The following is a 21,702-nucleotide window of genomic DNA, read 5'->3' as shown; positions in this document are numbered from 1 at the left end:
AGCTGCACTCATCCAGGCAAGTGGAGAGTATTCCATCACACTCCTTACTTGTGCCTTGTAGATGGTAGAAAGGATTTGGGGAGTCAGGAGGTGAGACACTCGCTGCAGAATACCTAGCCTCTGACCTGCTCTTGTTGCCACAGTATTTATGTGGCTGGTCCAGTTAAGTTTCTGGTCAATGGTGACCCCAAGGATGTTGATGGTGGGGAATTCGGTGATGGTAATGCCATTGAATGTCAAGGGGCGGTGTTCAGACTCTCTTGTTGGAGATAGTCATTGCCTGGCACCTCTGTGGCACGAATGTTACCTGCCACTTATTAGCCCAAACCTGAACGTCGTCCAGGTCTTGTTGCATGCGGGCATGGACTGCTTCATTATCTGAGGAGTTGTGAATGGCACTGAACACTGTGCAGTCATCAGCGAACATCCCCATTTCTGACCTTATGTTGGAGGGAAGGTCATTGCTGAAGCAGCTGAAGATGGTTGGGCCTAGGACACCGCCCTGAGGAACTCCTGCAGCAATGTCCTGGGGCTGTGATGATTGACCTTCAATCACCACAACCATCTTACTTTGTACTAGGCATGACTCCAGCCAGTGGAGACCTTCCCCTCCCCCCCACCCCCGATTCCCATTGACTTCAGTTTTACTAGGGCTCCTTGATGCCACACTCGGTCAAATGCTGCCTTGATGTCAAGGGCAGTTGCTCTCACCTCACCTCTGGAATTCAGCTCCTTTGTTCATATTTGGACCAAGGCTGTAATGAGGTCGGCAGCCAAGTGGTCTTGGTGGAACCCAAACTGAGCATCAGTGAGAAGGTTATTGGTGAGTAAGTGCCGTTTAATAGCACTGTCGAAGACACCTTCCATCAATTTGCTCCATTTACATTGATGGACAGATTCAGCAATATGGAAAAAGCACTGCAATGTATAGTTACAATAAAGTAAAGATTGTGACTTGGTTAATTTGGCCACAGACACTTCCTGATGTCTAGGGAAGATCTAGATAAGCCTGCAATAGAATAAGTTAGCCTCTGGAGGCATAGCATGAAACCAACTACTAATGATCAAGTTGGTGACTCCAATGACACTCCAATCGCAGGTTGTTTATGCTGCAAGATAGGATTTGCCTCCAACAGCAAATGTGCTATAAAACCCTAGGGTAACCCGATGATCTAAATGAGGTAATTAAAGTGCTTTTTTATGACTTTAATGTAGCTGACTTTCCCAATGGAGGCATTGATTCATACATGGCAGCAGCAGTGAAACTGCTTCACTATCTGTAGGGAGACTGACAAGAATATTTCATTCATTCAACTCACCAACAGGATTTATATTGACAGTTGAGGTAGGGCTGCCACAATGGTAGCAGAAAAGCACCTATTTCAGTGATGGATGCCACCTCCAATAGTAGTTGCCTAACAACACTTATAATAGGGCAGCAGTACTATCATCAACAAACTCCTAATATAAATAGGACATAAAATTCAAGTCTTTGAAGTTATTTAAGCAGCTACAGAAGAAAATATTTATAGAATAGAACTTTTATTGGGTTTTGGATTACAATATACTTTTTTCCTGAGCTTCTCATTATTTCCACACCAATTTTCTCCCTTACCCAAGGTATTAATTCCTTGCTGGGCTTCAGTTCCACGGGCACTGGCACCCTACATTATGTAATTCAAGTGCCCATTATTCGATAAGTATCAGCAAGTTATTTAACCACAGAGGCATGACAACTGAACTAGATCTTATCCTTATCCAATGTCTACACATGCAGAGGTCACTGGATTGTGATCACGAAGGGCTACCTGGACCAATTTCCCCTGTCTAACTAGGAGGCAATCTGACCAATTGCATCACCCCTGCCACCACCTGCGGTGAGATCAGCTAACTCAGCACAGCCAAGGAATTGAGCCCGATGTCTTTCTCCTCTAACCCAGCTTCTTACTGGATAAACTTGCTGAGCCATCAAGAGAATGTGCGTTCACATATATAAATTCCTAAGTGTGGAAAATTTATACAGAGAAAGATTCCAGTGGACTGGAAAACCGCAAATATAACGCCCCTATTTAAAAAAGGAGGGAGACAGAAAGCAGGCAACTATCGACCAGTTAGCCTAACATCTGTCATTGGGAAAATGCTGGAGTCCATCATTAAGGAAGTGGTAGCAGGACATTTAGAAAATCATAATATAGTCAAGCAGAGTCAGCATGGTTTTATGAAAGGGAAATCATGTTTGACAAATTTGTTGGAGTTCTTTGAGGATGTAACGAGCAGGGTGGATAAAAGAGAACCAGTAGATGTCGTGTATTTGGATTTCCAGAAGGCATTCGATAAGGTGCCACATAAAAGTTACTACATAAGATAAGAGCTCACGGAGTTGGGGGTAATATATTAGCATGGATAGAGGATTGGCTAACTAACAGAAAACAGAGAGTCGGGATAAATGGGTCATTTTCAGGTTGACAAACTGTAACTAGTGGGGTGCCGCAGGGATCAGTGCTGGGGCCTCAAATACTTACAATCTATATTAATGACTTGGATGAAGGGACCGAATGTAATGTAGCCGAATTTGCTGACGATACAAAGATAGGTGGGAAAGCAAATTGTGTGGAGGACGCAAAGAATCTCCAAAGTGATATAGATAGGCTAAGTGAGTGGGCAAAAATCTGGCAGATGGAGTTTAATGTAGGAAAATGCGAGGTTATCCACTTTGGTAGGAAAAATAAAAAAGCAAATTAATTATTTAAATGGGGAGAGATTACAAAATGCTGACGTACAGAGGGATCTGGGTGTCCTTGTACATGAATCACAAAAAGTTAGCATGCAGGTACAACAAGTAATTAGGAAGGCAAATGGAGTGTTGGCCTTTATTGCAAAGGGAATGGAGTATAAAAGGGAAGTCCTGTTACAACTGTACAGGGCGTTGGTGAGACCACACCTGGAGTACTGCGTACAGTTTTGGTCTCCTTATTTAAGGAGGGATATACTTGCATTGGAGGCGGTTCAGAGAAGGTTCATGAGGTTGATTCCAGAGATGAAAGGGTTGTCTTATGAAGAAAGGTTGAGCAGGTTGGGCCTATACTCATTTGAGCTTAGAAGAATAAGAGGGGATCTTATTGAAACATATAAGATTCTGAAGGGGCTTGACTGGGTAGATGCAGAGAGGATGTTTCCCCTCGTGGGGAATCTAGAACTAGGGGGCATCATTTCAGAATAAGGGGACATCCTTTCAAATCGGAAATGAGGAGGAATTTCTTCTCTGAGGGTTGTGAATCCTTGGAATTCTCTTCCCCAGAGAGCTGTGGAGGCTGGGTCATTGAATATATTTAAGGTGGAGATAGACAGATTTTTGAACGATAAGGAGTCAAGGGTTATGCGGAGCAGGCAGGGAAGTGGAGTTGAGGTCAAGATCAGATCAGCCATGATCGTATTAAATGGCGGAGCAGGCTCGAGGGGCCAAATGACCTACTCCTGCTCCTACATCTTATGTATGTTCTTATTCCACTTTACTTATTAAAAGTAATAATAAATAGTGAAGCCATCAACATTTTGCCATTCTTGCGCAATTAATGACACTTTGTTTATGCTAGATCAGTATTGTACAGTGGAATAGATGTCCAACCTTAATAAAAATATAATTTGTGACAAAGTACTTTGCAGCATGATCAAACTAAAACAACGGTTAGACTCTCAGCTAAGAGATACTAGAGATTTCCACACTCACTGACATTTACACACCAGATCCCTAGAGATTGAGTTCGGCCAACCTTGGCTGTGTCCAGAATGTCACCCGAGAACAACGCAACACCATCCACGCTCTCAAGACCAACCGCAACATCGTCATCAAACCAGCAGACAAAGGAGGCGCCATCATCATACAGAACAGAACGGACTATTGCAAAGAAGTATACCGACAACTGGACAACCAGGAACACTACAGACAGTTACCCGCAGATCCGACCAAAGAACACACCCGCCAACTCAACAGACTGATCAAGACCTTCGATCCAGACCTTCAAAGCATCCTACATGCTCTCATCCCACGTACTCCCCGCGTGGGAGACTTCTACTGCCTCCCAAAGATACACAAAGCCAACACACCCGGACGTCCTATCGCATCAGGCAACGGAACCCTGTGTGAGAACCTCTCTGGATATGTCGAGGGCATCCTGAAACCCATCGTACAGGGAACCCCCAGCTTCTGTCGCGACACTACAGACTTCTTACAGAAACTCAGCACCCACGGACCAGTTGAACCAGGAACACTCCTCGCCACGATGGACGTCTCGGCACTCTACACCAGTATCCCCCACGATGACGGCATCGCTGCGACAGCCTCAGTACTCAACACCAACAGCCAATCTCCAGACGCCATCCTACAACTCATCCGCTTCATCCTTGACCACAATGTCTTCACCTTCGACAACCAGTTCCTTACCCAAACACACGGAACAGCCATGGGGACCAAATTCGCACCCCAATACGCAAACATCTTCATGCACAAGTTCGAGCAAGACTTCTTCGCTGCACAGGATCTCCAACCAACGCTATACACCAGATACATCGACGACATTTTCTTCCTATGGACCCACGTCGAAGAATCACTGAAAAGACTACACGACATCATCAACAAGTTCCATCCCACCATCAAACTCACCATGGACTACTCCTCAGAATCGGTTTCATTCCTGGACACACGAATCTCCATCAAAGACGGACACCTCAGCACTTCACTCAACCGCAAGCCCACGGACAACCTCACGATGCTTCACTTCTCCAGCTTCCACCCCAACGACGTTAAAGAAGCCATCCCCTATGGACAAGCCCTGCGAATACACAGGATCTGCTCAGATGAGGAGGACGCGATGGACACCTACAGACACTGAAAGACGCCCTTGTAAGAACGGGATATGACGCTCGACTCGTCGATCGACAGTTCCGATGGGCCACAGCGAAAAATCGCATAGACCTCCTCAGAAGACAAACATGGGACACAACCAACAGAGTACCCGTCGTCATCCAGTACTTCCCCGGAGCGGAGAAACTACGCCATGTTCTTCGCAGCCTTCAACATGTCATTGATGACGACGAACACCTCGCTAAGGCCAGCCCCACGCCTCCACTACTCGCTTTCAAACAGCCGCCTAACCTCAAACAGACCATCGTTCGCAGCAAATTACCCAGCTTTCAGGAGAACAGCGACCACGACACCACACAACCCTGCCACAGCAACCTCTGCAAGACATGCCAGATCATCAACACAGATACCATCATCACACGTGAGGACACCACCCACCAGGTACATGGTACATACTCATGTGACTCGGCCAACGTTGTCTACCTCATGCGTTGCAGGAAAGGATGCCCCGGAGCATGGTACATCGGCGAGACCATGCAGACACTGCGACAACGGATGAACGGACACCGCGCAACAATCACCAGGCAGGAGTGTTCCCTCCCAGTCGGGGAACACTTCAGCAGTCAAGGACATTCAGCCTCCGATCTTCGGGTAAGCATTCTCCAAGGCGGCCTTCGAGACACACGACAACGCAAAATCGTCGAGCAGAAACTGATAGCCAAGTTCCGCACCCATGAGGACGGCCTCAACTGAGATCTTGGGTTCATGTCACGCTACATGTAACCCCACCTGACGCAGGGTCATCCAGACTCGAGTCGACATTGGCTTGTTCTCTCTACACAGATGCGGCCGGACCTGCTGTGATTTCCAGCAAAAAAAAATGTTTTTTGTCTTTTTTTGTTTTTCATACAGACCCCAGCATCTGCAATATTTGACCCCTTGTGACCCCACCTCATTGTTCTTTGATGTAATGTTTTCCTGACTGACCTGTCTGGACACCATTCACACCTTTGATTGCTGTGATTATCTCTCTGCCGAGGTGTGATAAATGGCAGTTGGAAACATTACCTGTAAACATCTGACATGATTCTCTGACTATATAAGCTGTGTCTTTATGCATTTCTCCACGTCACCTGACGAAGGAGCAGCGCTCCGAAAGCTTGTGATTTCAAATAAAGCTGTTGGACTATAACCTGGTGTTGTGTGACTTCTTACATGTGTCTTCTAAAGGCAGACAAAAGACACATAACTGCAAGGAGAAACACCTCAACACATAATTCAACCACACCTCCTGGTTGACCAAGGCGTTAAAGACTCTTAGAGGTTGATCAGCAAGTTCTCAGTAATAATGGATGCACAGCTCCATCTTGCCTCAAACCATAAAATCTCTGTACATCTTTTCATATTAGACTTTAGACAGCAGCCCAATATACCACAGATTTTAAAAAGTAACTAATAAATTACATTCTTAAAAGCATTCCTTTGTCTGGGTGAGGGTAGAAATACAACATACAACCTTAGAGATAGCTATTAGTTTCAGTGGAGGCAGCCAAACATTGGTGGTGTCATTGTCTGTAATCGGAACCAAAATAGGTCCAGTTTGTTTAGCCAGTGCCTCAGATTTTTGAAATGATAACTCAATGCAAGTTTGTGACTGGCGGAGAAGATGGAACTCGTTATCTGTGATTTCTGCAACCATTAAAGGAGTATCATGTCAGACAAAATTCCAATGGATTTTGTTTCAAGCCTTGCCTGAGAAAATGACAGTTATGGGGCTACTGTTCTATCTACTTGAGTGGTAAAATGAATAACATGTTTGCATGGCTAATGGTAAGATACTGCTTTGATATTAGGTGTTCTTCAAAGCAATCTGCCTCCACTTCAAGTAAATCTAGGAATATATTTGGATAGCTGTCCTATGATGTTCAGTTGCCTATTTACTTGCCTGTTTCTATATGGTGGCAGTGCGAGAGACTCTGAAGCTGAAGTATCTATAATACATTTATCAAATGCTCAGTTAAATTATTCTGAAAAGGACACTAAAAGTATGGGCTTTTTTAATCATCTTTCAGGAGACGGTAAAGTATTATGTAAGTCGAGCATTATATTATTAAGTGACGTATTATTTTGCTTATGTGCAATTAAAATTATTATAAATAAACTGACTATTACTTTTAGCCTGAACACGATGGTTTGGCAGTGTGGTATTTTCTGTATTTAAGCAGACAGAAAAGTGTAGCATAACACACCATTCCCTTCACATCATGCAAAAGGCTTTGAGATTCAAAGCACAGGATTCACAGGTCTGGTTATGGAAACTGTTTTTTCCTGTAAACATGAATGAAAAGGTTTGGGAAAGAACCTAAACTTTACACACAGAACTGAGAATAGTAGAGTTCAGTTAATGTATTTGGAGAAAAGAAAGGGGGAAAAACTGGGAATATACAGAGAAATACTTTATTGATTCTTGGTGGCAAGCTAAGTACAAAATTAAAGATTATTGGGAGTAATATGACTAATTTAATTGACGGTGTCTACATAATCCATGACACATGGATTCTAAAGTTTAAGGTTACATTAAGTTTTATTATTCACTTTCTACTGTAAGATTTTTAATACAGACATATGCATCCTATTGTCTGTCTAAAATGTAAACAAAAATGAGCCCTGATGGCTCAGCAAGTTTATCCAATGACTAGCTGAGCCATGAGGAGCAAAAAGTTCAAGTTCTATCCGCAGTCTGTGTTGAGTTAGTTAATCTCAAATGCAGCACCAGTAGGGGCACTACAATTGGCCTCAGGGTTCTGGGTTAATGTGGGGGTGGGAAATCAGCCAAGGTTTCTGTTTCTGATTACTATCCAGTAACCCCTTCTCAAAATGCGCTTGTGCAGACACTGCATGAAAATAAGATCTGGCACGGCCAAATTTCTCCCCATGGTGTATAGCTTGCCGACAAACACGATCAATGGGTGAAATACAGGAGAGTTGCTGGCACCTGTGGAATCAAATCCAACAGGGAGTTAAAATCTTCAGGAGGGGAAGGGCTGTGAGGAGAGAAAATTAAGAGGAAAATTGGTGAAGAGAAAATGTAAACTACATATATTCCCATTCATCATGAGAGCCAGACAATCAGTGGTGCTAAGCCATTCATCTGTGTGGGGGGTGGGGTCAAATAACCAAGCTTGATGCTTTCTTTACCAGATGCCCACTTGCGGCTGGGGTCACTGGGAAAGATAACAAGAAAAGGCATTTTTGGATGATTTTCTTTCTCCCCCCACCCCCTCCCCCCTGCATTCCATCCCTTCCTAAACGCAGGGATGCTGATCGCCGTTGTGGGACACATATTACCATTCCTGGCTAGTATCAGCTAACCCAGTACAGACTAGGGATCAAATCTGATATTTTGTTGGTGTGGGGAATGGAAACTTTTACAGTCCAAGGCAGAATTATAAAAAAGGATTTCAGGAAGGAAGATCCCCATGCATCACAAAACTAATCAGAGTTCTTTGAGGTAACAGATATGGTGGATGGGGAAAAGCAGTGGCTGTTGCGTACATGGTTCAGAAAGCCATTGACAAGGTGCCATTTGAGAAGATTGAGTATGAAATTAGGCGGTGAATAGTTTTAAAAACTTGTTAGAAGGGGGGAAACAGAAGGTAGGGAATTCAGGGCAATTTCTCAGAGTGGTTGTAAACGGGAAACTGTGTCCCACAGCACTCTGTTCTGGGACCACTTCCGCTCACAGTAGTTTAGCAATGATTTAGAAATAAGGATGAAGAAGTGGTGTCCAAATTTGCAGATAATATTAAAATAGGAGGCACAGTATACAATTCTGTCAAGAGATATAAAATACAAACGTCAAGATGTAATAGTGAATCTATGCAAAACATTAGTGAGGCAATAGAGTGGGTATAGTGCAGATTTACTAGGAAGTTGCCTGGTATAAGGAAATACAGATACGAAGGGGGGTATTTTCTGGGGGGGGGGGGGGGGGGGGGTCAGCGGGCAGGATCAGTGGCTGGTCGGGTGGGAAATTAGATTTTTTTGACAGCGGGTCGGGACCCCGCTGTCAACCCGCTGCAATGTGCCTTTCCCACAGGTGCATGTGTGATCTCCGATCTGACCAGACCCGTTGAGGCAGGCGACCCAATTAAAGACGAAATAACAACAGAAAATGCTGGAAAAACTCAGCAGGTTAGGCAACATCCGTGGACAGAAATTTGAGTTGATGTTTCGGGTCGAACTCTTTTTCAAAACTGGAAAGAAAAGATGTATCGGAGGCAGGGCTGTGATCGGACAAAAGAATAAAAGAAACAAAAGAAGTAAAAAAGAGACAATGAAAGGTGTTAGAAGCTAGACGAGATGGTAATAGGCTGAGATTGGGTGTAAAGTGTACTGGCAGGGCAAGGGATAGCTGCCAGGTGTGAGAGCGAAACAAAAGGAAAGAGGGGGTGGGGGGGTGGGGAAAGGAGTGGAAAAATTACAAGAAAAAATGAAATAGGGGCCGAGGTTATGATCTGAAATTGTTGAACTTGATATCGAGTCCGGAAGGCTGCAGAGTGCCTAATCGGAAGATGAGGTGCTGTTCCTCGAGTTTACGTTGAGCTTCCGTGGAACAATACAAGAGGCCAAGGACGGTGAGGTCCGAGTGGGAATGGAGCGTTGAATTAAAATGACAGGCGACCGGAAGCTCGGGGTCACCCTTACGGACTGAACGGAGGTGTTCCGCAAAGCGGTCACCCAATCTGCGTTTGGTCTCCCCAATGTAGAGGAGACCGCATCGTGAGCAGCGAATACAGTATACTAGATTGCGAGAAGTACAAGTAAATCGCTGTTTCACCTGGAAGGGGTGTTTGGGGCCCTGGACAGTGGGAAGGGGGGAGGTATAGGGGCAGGTGTTACATCTCCTCCGCTTGCACGGGAAGGTGCCAGGGGAAGGGCTGTTTGGGGTGATAGAGGAGTGGGCTAGGGTGTCTCGGAGGGAGCGGTCCCTGCAGAATGATCCATTGAATGTGGAGGCTGGTGGGGTGAAAGGCGAGGACAAGGGGAACCCTATCGTGGTTCCGTGAGGGAGGGGCAGGGGTGAGGGCAGAAGTGCGGGAGATAGAACTGACACGGTCGAGGGCAGTGTCAATCACGGTAGAGGGGAATCCTCGGTTGCGGAAAAAGGAAGACATGTCTGAAGCACTGGTGTGGAAGGTGGCATCGTCGGAGCAGATACGACGGAGAAACTGGGAGAATGGAATAGAGTCCTTACAGGAAGCGGGGTGGGAGGAAGTATAGTCCAGGTAGCTGTGGGAGTCAGTGGGCTTGTAGTGAATATTGGTCGATAACCTATCCCCAGAGATGGAGACGGAGAAGTCGAGGAAGGGAAGGGAAGAGTTGAGTCAGAGATGGACCATGTGAAGGTGAGGGAAGGGTGGAAATTGGAGGCAAAGTGAATGAAATTGTCAAGTTCGGGACGAGAGCAGGAAACGGCACCGATACAGTCATCAATGTATCAGAAAAAGAGGTGAGGGAGGGGACCCGAATAGGACTGGAACAAAGATTGTTCCACATAGCCCACGAAAAGGCAGGCATAGCTAGGACCCATGCGGGTACCCATGGCAACACCTTTGATTTGGAGGAAATGAGTGGAGTTAAAGGAGAAGTTGTTCAATGTGAGAACAAGTTCAGCCAGGCGGAGGAGGGTAGTGGTGGATGGGGACTGGTCGGGCCTCTCTTCAAGGAAGAAGCGGAGCGCCCTCAGGCCATCCGGGTGGGGGATGGAGGTGTAGAGGGATTGTACGTCCATGGTGAAAAGGAAGCGGTTGGGGCCAGGAAACTGTTAAAGTGGCAGAGGGCGTCCGAAGAGTCGCGGATGTAGGTGGGAAGAGACTGGACAAGGGGAGAAAAGATGGAGTCAAGATAGGAAGAGATAAGTTCCGTGGGGCAAGAACAGGCTGAAACGATGGGTCTACCAGGGCAGTCCTGTTTGTGCCAATTAAAGAGTTGTTGACAGACCCTTAATAATGCTTTTAACCTTATTGTTTCACTTTAACTGCTCGCCCATAGGGTCCACGTTGCTCGGGAACCATGTCCGTCAACCTGAGGCGGGACTTGAATGGCCATTGCTCCAGCTGATTACTTGACAGCTTCAAATGTACAGTAAAATCTCCCACCTGACAGATCATCACTTTCCTCAGCCACAAGCTGTTGCTCAGTCTATTTCCAGCACAGATTCTGCAGGCTTTCCACTTTCCACTCTCACCTCATTGGAAGAACTCTCTCACCATTGACAGAATACTTCTGTCATCTCTACTTCACCTGCCATCTATTCCATCAGCATGAGTGCCCTTTATACTGTCTCAACTTGGTCCTCAGAATCCGACCATGATCAGCCCCAACACCAACAACAACGTCAACCTTCTCCGCAATCACCTGATGCTGCACAGGACACAGAGCATCAGCACCCGACCACATTGCTGCCCGGGATGCCAGTGATGGCCTCACCATGGCCAGATTTACTTCACTTGATGCTGTACACCCTGGCTGCCACATGGTGCACCAGGTTGGCACCACCCCACACCAACACCATAAAGCATCCCTACAATGTCCGAGCCATTCCTTTCACACTCACCACCATTGTGGGGGTACCGTTATGTCTCACCATTCACTGCAACTCACTAAGCCACTTCCAAAGGTGCACACAAATATGTCCAAGAACGCAAAGTGTTGAAAATAAAGGTTTCAATGTTTGACAGCACACTGACAGAAACTTTACTTGAACATTGGATAAAACACCCAAGTGGCTACCATTGTATGTTAATTGGTATGATTGCACTAGGATGAGGGCAAGTGTGAGGGGTGGCTAGTAAGATGGGGATCTGATAATGTAGATAGAGAAGGATGGATGGAGGTGCAAGGTAAGTTGGTGTGAGTAAAGATGTGCAGGAGTAGGGTAGGGAAGGCAGAGTGATGGGGATGTGATGAGAGGCACAGCAGGATGAGGCTGAGTGTGGCTTTGTCCTAATGTTTTGTGCCACTGCACCCAGGTCCTCCTGACGACATCCCTGCTTGTGCCCTCCTGTGCAATGTGCAACCAGGCTGTTTTGGTCTCCTAGGGAGGTCTCTTCCGCCCATGGGAAAGGAAGAGGACCTCCCTGTGCGCTGTGGCTCCCTCCATAAGCATATGGAGGGAGTCATGGGAGAGCCTGGGTGCAGCCCTGCACCTCTGTGCAGCGATTGTCTATGTTTGCAGCACTTCAATGCTGTAGAACACTGACAGCACAAACGTCAGAAATAGGTAGCCATGGTCCCTTAAGGAATCCAGCTGATGATGTCATTCATGATGCGACACCAGACCGCTTCCTCTAAGTGGCCCAGGAAACGCACTGGGTGGGCTATACAAGCCACATCAACGTAAATTCATTTTCCAGAGCGGGGGCCGCGACCAGCCACCGACATCACCCGCCCTGGACCCACCGAGGTGAGGAAAATACAGCCCGAATAGTTGAAAAATTAGGGCTGTTTTCATTAGAATGGTTGAGTTCCTGGGGTGATTTTGATAGGGATATTTAAAATTGTGAAAGAATGAAACAGAGTAGATAGAAACAGAGGGATAAACCTGACTCAAATTGGCACAAATGCAAATTGGGTGGTTTCTATAACTGGCAGCCAATCTGCAGCATCAGTGTTATGCCTGGCGGCAACTTGAAAATCTACCTCAGACTTTTTCCAGTGGTCCAGAACGAGGGGGCTTAGATATGATTAAATACAGTATGAGAAATTTAGGACTGTTGTCAGAAGAAGCCTTTTTTAAACATAGAGGGCTGAGGGGCTTTGGAATGCACTACTGGAGGTAATGATTGACAACTTTTAAAAATAGGTTAGATGGTGGAAAAGGGAATAAAGAGATATAGAAATAGGGCAGGCAAATTGAATTAGAACTACTGGTCATGTGGAGGATAAAAACCAACATGGACTGGTTGAGCTGAACAGCCCGTTTCTGTATTGTAATTTCTATGTAATTCGATGAAAGAATAAGCCTAACTGGAAGTATCAATTACTGTACAGATTTATTTTTGGCACAGATGTTTACCATAGTCAAACTGTAGTAAACACAATTATAACCACATTCTCAATAGAACTCGGTGTTTTTCAATGAGTGAAATGGACTGCACTCAACCACAGCCACTCTGCACATGGCTTGCCAAGTAATCACTTGTGGGCAGAATCCAACAAATTAAAAACAGTCCAGTTCTTCAAAGAACCTGCATGTAATACTGCATCTCCTTCATCTTATTAAGAACTCCATATTGTATTGAAAGGATAATGTATCCTTTGCAGTTGATTGTAGAATGCCGAGATTATGCACTCAGTTTCTTTTTAAAGTAGGAGTTATTTCATCTCGGAATTTAGCCATGACTCAAGCAAAGTGAAATAAATGAAGGTTTCATGGTTCAAATTGGACAATGTTTCACAGAGCGTTTAAAAAAATAAAATGCGCCTCATTCTCTGGTTATAAATCTTGCAATGGTTATTGCTGCAGAAAAGGTACAGAACCTCTAGTGTCACCATTAAATTTACTCATGGAAACAAAATATATTGACATTTTTATGAGAAGTCAAAAACTAGAACAAAATTTAAACGCAAAATTTAAGTTTACAAAATTGTCAAATTTGCTTAATAAAAGTTAATGGAGTTACAATTGCACTTTTATATAAATGGATCATGATTAGGAAGGGCAGTGGACTTCCCATCAATTCCAAGTCAAGCTGGAAATTATGTATAATCATAAAAATGCATCTGTTTCACTGATGAATGGCTTTACTGCCACCTAGCAGCAACTACTTAGAAATGCAGAGGCCAAGCTCGTCCTTTATACATAAAAATAATGTATCTTTAAAAAAATTAATTCTTGGGATGTGAGCGTCACTGGCAAGGCTGGCATTTATTATCTGTCCCTAGTTGCCCTGAAAAGGTGATGGTGAGCAGCCATCTTGCACTGCTGGGGTTTTGATACAACTTAGTGGCTTGCTGGGCCACTTCAGAGGGTAGTTAAGGGTCAACCACGCTGGTGATGAATTGGAGCAATGTATAGGTCAGACTGGGTAAGGATGGCAGGTTTACTTCTCTAAAGGACATTAGTAAACCAGTTGGGTTTTTACAACAATCCAACAGTTTTTTGGTCACTTTTATAGATACCAACTTTTTTCCCCCAGATTTTTAAAAAACTGAATTCAAGTTATCCAAGCAACAGCCATCAGTAAGCATCAGTCCATAATAGCTGTATTTTTGGAGGGAGAGGAACAGTTGTGGTGGTGGTGGGCGGGGAAGAATTACTTTTTAGTTAACCAGCGAAAACCTCCACATCCATGGCTGCCGACTCCACTGAGAAGCACCCCCCCTCCACCAGCAGAGGAGGACCCAAGTACCTGTTGACAGTCCTATGTCTGCCACCTACAAAAGAAGTGCACCATGTAGCTTTGGCACAATGAAAGTACACGTGTAAAAGGGCAATAATTATGTTCAATGCTTGAAATGGTGCCTCCCAGAGATGTAGGAAATTCCATCTTAAGATTATGCCATCCTTGATGAGCTCTACAAGATATGTGTCTAACACTGAGGAACACACTTACCATTGCCTTCCTTGAATATCAACAAACTCTCTCATTTGCAGAGAGGGCAAGAGGCACGAGTGTCAGAATGAAATTGATTTGCCACCTCCTTCAACACAGCTTTCACTTATGCATTTACTTCAGCCTCCTTTGGTACATCTCCTGTTACAGGATCTCTAACGCTTTAGCATCAAAGGAAGCAGTGTTGCCCACATGTCTCCACTGTGTAATTTTGATCAATTAGTCAACTTTCACATCCACATCAAACCGCTCTTTTCTATGGCCAGCTACAACCCTTTAAAGAGATTTTCCCTCAACTGATTTTCCTAGCTAAGTATGCTATAGGCCAAGATTTTCCTGGCCATGCAGCCTAATGGAATTAATGGATCAGCCTCAAATTGGGCTAGGCCAACTCACTGTGTTACAGACACAAGTGAGCCTGCACACTGGGCCAACTCAGCCCACTTTTCCCATGATCGGAAAATCAGGGCTGCTGTGCCCAAATGAATGTGGAAGATAAGTTGATAAGCATAAAACATGCTGATCCTTTTCATACTTTGGGGCCCAAAAATACAAAGTGAGCTGAGAGGGGGATGGGGACAAGCAGAGAGGGGGGGGGGGGGGGGGGGGCGGGGCAAGCGGAAGGGGGGGGGGGGAGGCGGCGGCAAGCAGAAGGGGGGTAGAGGGGGAGGGCAAGAGGCGGGGGAGGGAAGGGCGAGCGGAAAGGGGGGGGAACAGTGAGTGCGAGGCAACGAGTTAGGCAGAGAGAGAGGAAAAAAAAGAGATGAATAGAGAGAGAAAAAAAATGGTCCTTCTTGCATGTATGCTGCATTTCATGAAGTGCTCAAATTCTGCAATTCATTAACTAACCTCCTCCCCATCTAACGGATGACGCAAGGAGTCACGGGACGCTTGGTGAGGCTGGGTGTTGGGCTCTGTCACCATCTCCTCTCGGGTTCCTCTGGGAGCATAACATATTTTGGAATGCTGCTTACACTTCTTGAAACAGCTTACGCATCAAGTTACCATATGCTGTTATGTTGCACTACATGCCTGTGTGTGAGAAAATGAATAAGTAAGTAAGGAGATAAAGAATGCAAACCAAAGGATGAAACCAGCCATAAGCTTGGCGTAGCCTCCAACCTCTCCATTCCCCACTCCTTGAATCTGTAGGAACCTCCCTACCAAGTCTGCATGTGCTACTGCCAGACAAAGACACACATATAGAACAATAAATACAATCCAGATTTGAAATGAATAATCAGAAACAAAGCACAATAAAAAATCAGAAACAAAGCACAATAAAAGTTGCATTGCAGGGCTGGGTTTCAAAATGCATTGCAGAATGCATTGCAGAGTACAATTATGTGGTCTGTCAGTATGTAGTTTCATTTTCTAACTCTTGAGCTTGACATAGGGTAATAAAATTAGCCAAAAATTAAACAAACGCTAAAGACATAAAAACTAGATTGGAAGTGCACAATAGCACAACTTAGTTCTCAGTTCAGTATTGAAGGAGTGCTGCACTGTTGGAGGCGCCTTCTTTCAGATCAGACGTTAAACCTCTTAGGTGGATGTAAAAAATTCAACGGTACTATTCGAAGAGCAGGGGAGTTCTCCCAGTGGTCTGGCCAATATTTATTCCTCAACCAACATCACTGAAAAAACACATGTCTGGTCATGTATCTTATTGCTGATAGTGGGAACTTGCTGTGCGCAAATAGCCTGCTGCCGTTTCCTACATTACAATAGTGACTACACTTTAAAACTACTTAATTATCTGTAAAGCATAGGTGCCAGCTTGCCAGAGGGCGAGATCACATATCGCTCTGCTGCAGAGAACTAAGATGGTGGCTTCAAGGGCCCAGACTACTGAAGAAGATTGATGGGCATAGACCAGGTATTAGGTGCATTGGGCAGCCTGCCAGCGAGTTTGCGTACAATGGCCGAGAGCATGGAGGAGCCCAGCTCCAACTTGTGTTGGGGCTTCGTGCAGAGCATGGAGACTATTCTGTCAAACATGGAGCAAGTGATCAACTACATAAACACGACAGTGGGGCCCACCATGTCATAACAGCTCTGACAGCTTCAATAGCAGCTCACATTGCTGCCATATTGCCTCAGGGAGCTACCAGAGCATCACAGCACTCCTGTTCTTGTGCAGAGCAGTAGGAGTGCTACGGTGCAGCTCCAGCAAAATGGCATTGGCTCCATGGGATAGGCACCTGCTGTCCTCTCAAGACAACCACATGCCTGCACCCCCGCCACTCACTCAACCAGTGCCCTTGTGAGTGCCACATAACCAGCTTGGCCAGACTATGCTGGCCCACACCGAGATGCTGCAGCCTGTAGTCAGTCCCTTAAGACCCAGAGCTGCTCATATTGAAGGCATGCTCTGTGTCTGCACCTGGGCTCCTTACAGGAGTCACGAGCCATGTCGAGAGGGGATATCCCTTGTCGCCTAGTATGAAGAAACTCTGAAAAGTGCTTTTTTTTCCCCCCTGATGGCCTGATTAGAATAAAGGCGGCACAGAGGACTAGTGCAGGATGAATGAATCATGACTGCTGCCAAGCAACTGGGCACACACGTGCATGATGCGTTGTCTGTGGTTAAAAACAACCTGCCCATTCAGGGAGTGGAATCTCTGCTAGCCTGGTGATGCGAAGCATACAGGGCAAGGTGGGTGCTGTCTATGACACTTAAGACCCTGGGAAAACCTGCAATGTATGCAAAGTTTAGCCCTCTCTTGTCCTGCTTTGCTCTGTCCATGGGAAATGTGATGTATATGTTTCCTCCATGTGTAGCGAGCCTCAGGGATCTCCCTGATACAGCAAACTGCGAGATGTCGTTTACTGCAGCCTGAACCTTCTCCATAGCGTCAAAGTTTAGGGTCACAGTGACTTTCACAGCCATAGGCAATGCTGTCCATGCCCTGGTTTGGGGCACCAGTTAAGGCTGCAGCAGGTGACATAGCTCAGCAACAGCCTCCTTGGTGAAGTGCAGGCGCCTCACACACTGCTCCTCGGTGAAGTTGATGTATGAGAAGTGCTCTCTGAAGACCCCCGTGCGTATGGGCTCCTGCGCAGTGGCTTCCTCCTCCCTCTTCTCCCAGCTGCTCCTGCTCTCGTGTGTATGTGTATATAAAATAAATTACAAAATATGGGGACAATTTTTCCACTTCCTTCAGCCTCATTTGCAATATTAGTAACCTTTTATTACCTTACAAAAGGCTTTTCATTAGAGAGCTCATTAATCATCTTCAGCTCCATCATCCATGCATGGATATGGGGTTTAATTGGCCTTGTAACTACTGTGACCTCTGCCAGCACCTTGCACGTTTCAAAGCATTTTTATGCACAAATTATCACAAATCCTAGAGTCTCTTTTGGCAGTATTAATCATTTTAGTATTGTATAAAGATGAACATTTACCAGGTCAGTTGTGAGCAAAATGCAGTCACCCGGATACATTTCTGCATGACCCAACTGCAAAATGACCTTTCAATTTTTTTTTTAAACTTTGGCCAAAACAGAACATTTTATTTCCCAACAATAATAAATGTTTCAATTGCATGAGTGTGTGTGTGGTGACAGGGAATACTTACTTACCTATGAGCCCATGTTTGTGGCAGCAACAGACATTAGGTCAAAGATTGCAATTCTCTGCTTGGCTGCCTCAGCCTCTTCCATCCAAGCCCTACCATTCCCGCACTATAGTTTCACCCACTTCAGCCCTTATCCCCTTCATGAGAATCACTCATTCGTTGTAGACCTCATTCCAACCCAACTCCTGACCACACATGACCTTTCCTTGGTGCTTACTGACGCCAACAGCTCTTTTTCCTCAGGCACTATTACCCTGCCCTTCCCCTTCAAAACTGCCATAAACACCCCTTTCTTTAAAAACCCATTCTCTCCATCTGTAACCAACCTTTCTTCTCTTAAAGCCCTTGAACATGGTGTCGTCAATCATTTCAATGCACACCTTTCTCATCAACCCCTGCCTGCAGTCTGATTTTCACCTTGCACACAGCACCAAAACTGGCTGGATCAAAGTCACCAGTGACATCCTTTGTGACTGTGGCAAGCTATCCACCCTTGTTCTCTTAAACCTCGTATTGCGCTCAAATAGGTCAACTACTCTATTCACCTTTACAGTCTCACCTCTGTGGTACCATTCTTACTTGGCTCTACTCTTACCTGTCCTAACATAGCCAGCATCATCTCCTGCAACGGCTTTGCCTCCAACCCCCGCCCCCCGCCACGTGGTTCCATTCTGGGCCCTCTCCTATTCCTCATCTACATGCTGTCCCTTGGCTATGTTTGAAACATTGGCACAGGGTCAACTTCCAATGCTTTCCTCAGCAGCCTCCCAAGCTCCAACTCTAAACTTATCCAAAACTATGCAATCCAGTTGTATCAAACCACAATCTGCACTGGTTCAAAAAGGCCCACCACCACCTCCTCAGGGCAACTAGGGATCGGCAATAAATGCCAGCCTTGTCAATGACATACATATCCAAAGAATGTTAAAAAATTCCTGAAAAATCAGGGCAACATAGGTATATGCTAACAAAGTTTGTCTATACTATGAATGTTAGGCAAGTGGCACGAGGTGGGCATAGTTCTCTACCTGCAGTCTGACTCAGTTTCCTAGACAATATGTTACATTGGTACACACAAATTATTATTCCAACTCACCTAGATGGAATCAGGTCTAGTTGAATTAGAATGCGATTTTCCTAATTATTTTAAGATAAAAGCTAAATTTGTACTTTCATTCAAATGTTTTAACTTTTTCAACTTTCATAGTGGAATCTCTTTCCTTTGCCTGCCTAAGTCAACAGGTGCCAAGAAAGTTGTATGCCTTAATTTAACGCATAATGCAAGTGTTTGTGAGGGGACGTTGCCAATTGTAATATTAGTGTAACTATACCAGAATCAACATTTTGAAAGTGGGCAAGCAGTGTAGTTCTCTCTACCTGCAGTCTGACTCTATTTCCTAGAGAAGATATTACATTGGTACACACAAAAGAATCACTGCTATTCCAACTCACCTAGATAGAATCAGGTCTAGTTGGATTAGGATGCTATTTTCCTAATTATTTTAAGATAAAAATGAAATTTGTACTTTCATGAGGATACATGTAAAATTTAGTAAACTTAATGGCCCGGAATTTGCGGTCAGCGGTGAAGCAACAGCTAGAATGGTTAGTACAATACAGACCCAATCATTGTAAGCATTAAGCAAATTCTAAACATGATGTCCAACAAGCCTGTATGGATCTCTTGACTTCTGAGATAGTGTAGCAGTCAGTATAGGAACTGTAAATAGCTACCAATCTGGAATAATAAAAGATGAGTTTGTGAACAAAAGGGTTAAACTATAAAGCATTAATCTGACTTTTTAAGGGTACCAGGGTCTGTGCCAGGGTGATGAGTTTTCATCTGCAATTTCTAACTAAGTGAATTGTGAGGGAGGAGCAATGGAACCGACGACAGCAGCTTACCTATAGGATATAATAAAAGAAAAGTACATCTTTACATTGAAAAAGAATTATTGCAGAGTTCTCCTGCATTGCTATTGTATACCTCCTCACAGCAAATTCAAGTACATGAGTAGATACCTAGGAGCAAGTCATCTGACCAGCATGATGCAGTTATTATAATGATGTATTCAAATAGAAGGACTTTTTCCAGTCATGTAGCACCTTCTACTGGCTATTAGGTGGTACTCCCTAAAAATCACTTTACTCAAATGCACTGAATTTTACTGAATTAATTTTACTGAATTTGTACTAACATTCATTTTAGAAGCTTCAGTTACACTGAACATCTCTCAGATTAAATATCAATCCTAATAATGCTGTGATTCTCCCATAACTCATTTCTAATCTTTTCATGTCAAACTTTACCATAAACTCACTTTTATATCTCCTTTAATTTACTTTAAATGTGCAATTGTAGTGAACACTTTTGGTAATATTCCTGTAGCGTTGCATTGATTTGTGTCAGTATTTACAGTTTTGAACAAAAAGGAAAATAAAATCTTTGAAAGTGCTACGAGAATTAAATTCTTTAATATTATGCCCTTAATTTAACATGAGGTACAAAAGCAGACTTACTCAGTCGACTCAAAATACAATGCAAACAGTAGTTAGTGGGCAAACTCATTTTGCTGTCTTTTGTGGGGCTGGGTGATCACTATTAAGAGTCGGAGGAGAATGGGAAACATAAACTACTGGCAGGCAGAGGTAACCCAACAGAAAAGAATTCCTGAATATCTGTACACAATTTTTCAATCTACTACATTCTTCAAGGTGGCCTTGATCTTGCTACTGATGTTAATACAAAACAAACGCTGTTCAGCTAAGCTGCCTTTTCTGCCAGGGGAATGGAATAATGCTGATCTAACCATGAAAAGAAATTTTTAAAATCAATTTAACATATATATACACACACACACTAGGAAATGGATAGGCTTCCTTCTCCATTTTCTAAGATTGTTGCTGGAAGCCATACAAAAAAAAACAGATTTCGAGAGGGTACATGTTATCTTAGCCCTTCTTAAGTGAGGGTACCATAAGTTGTGCTGTACCAGCAAGCCTTATAGAGAAATCATAAGTAAAAAGCAAAATACTGCAAATGCAGGAAACCTGAAACAAAAGCAGAAAATACTGGAAAGACCTGGCAGGTCAGTTACAATTTACGGAGAACGGAGAGGTTCTGGGTGTGGCCCCTACATCAAAATTGGAAAAAAAGGCAGATAGGTATATTAATACAATCAGTAAAAGGGAGCAGAGGGAAATACACACACACACATCTGTAATGACCCTGGGACCCATAGGTTCCTAAGGGCAGTGTCCTAGGCCCAACTATCTTCAGCTGCTGCATCAACGACCTCCTCTGCATCATAAGGTCAGAAGTGGGGCTATTTTCTGATGATTGCACAGTGATCAACTCCATCCGCACCACATGGACTGCAGCAGTTCAAGGCGGCGGCCCACCACCACCTTCTCAAAGGTAACTAGGGTTGGCAATAAATGCTGGCCTTGCCAGCGATGCTCCAGAAAATAAATGAACAAAAAGCTTTACATTTCCAATACAAATACTTCTTTGCAGTTTCTTACAAAATATTTTTAGATCCTCTCAGCTATAAAGTACCAGTATGAATAAGTTTTAAATCGCATTAGCAGTGTTACATTGCACCATCTTCAGTGTGCCAGTGCAGCCTTCGGTCGC

At 44.4% G+C, this 21,702-nt stretch overlaps 1 protein-coding gene across 14 annotated transcripts in view; it reads right to left on the bottom strand.

Moving 5' to 3' along the window:
* The window catches only part of LOC147106278 (small integral membrane protein 29-like), an 88,158-nt gene that overhangs the window by 53,604 nt on the left and 12,852 nt on the right, over positions 1-21,702 (bottom strand). For 10 of the 14 annotated variants that reach the window (XR_015081407.1, XR_015081406.1, XR_015081414.1 and 7 more), the window contains exon 2: positions 15,331-15,513. The exons of the other annotated variants lie outside the window; for them this stretch is intronic. Coding sequence is in view for 1 of the 10 variants with exons in the window: in XM_086009257.1 (XP_085865383.1) it covers positions 15,331-15,405 (75 nt within the window). In the remaining 9 variants the exon portion in view is untranslated. The remainder of the gene's footprint in view (positions 1-15,330; positions 15,514-21,702) is intronic. 14 annotated transcript variants of the gene reach the window in all.

This window comes from Somniosus microcephalus, chromosome 16 (genome assembly GCF_052327205.1).
Source record: "Somniosus microcephalus isolate GS21.2 chromosome 16, FLI_Smic_1.0, whole genome shotgun sequence".
Lineage (NCBI taxonomy): Eukaryota > Metazoa > Chordata > Chondrichthyes > Squaliformes > Somniosidae > Somniosus > Somniosus microcephalus.
The sequence above is the reverse complement of the archived record's forward strand: the minus strand, read 5'-3'. Positions and strand labels throughout refer to the sequence as shown.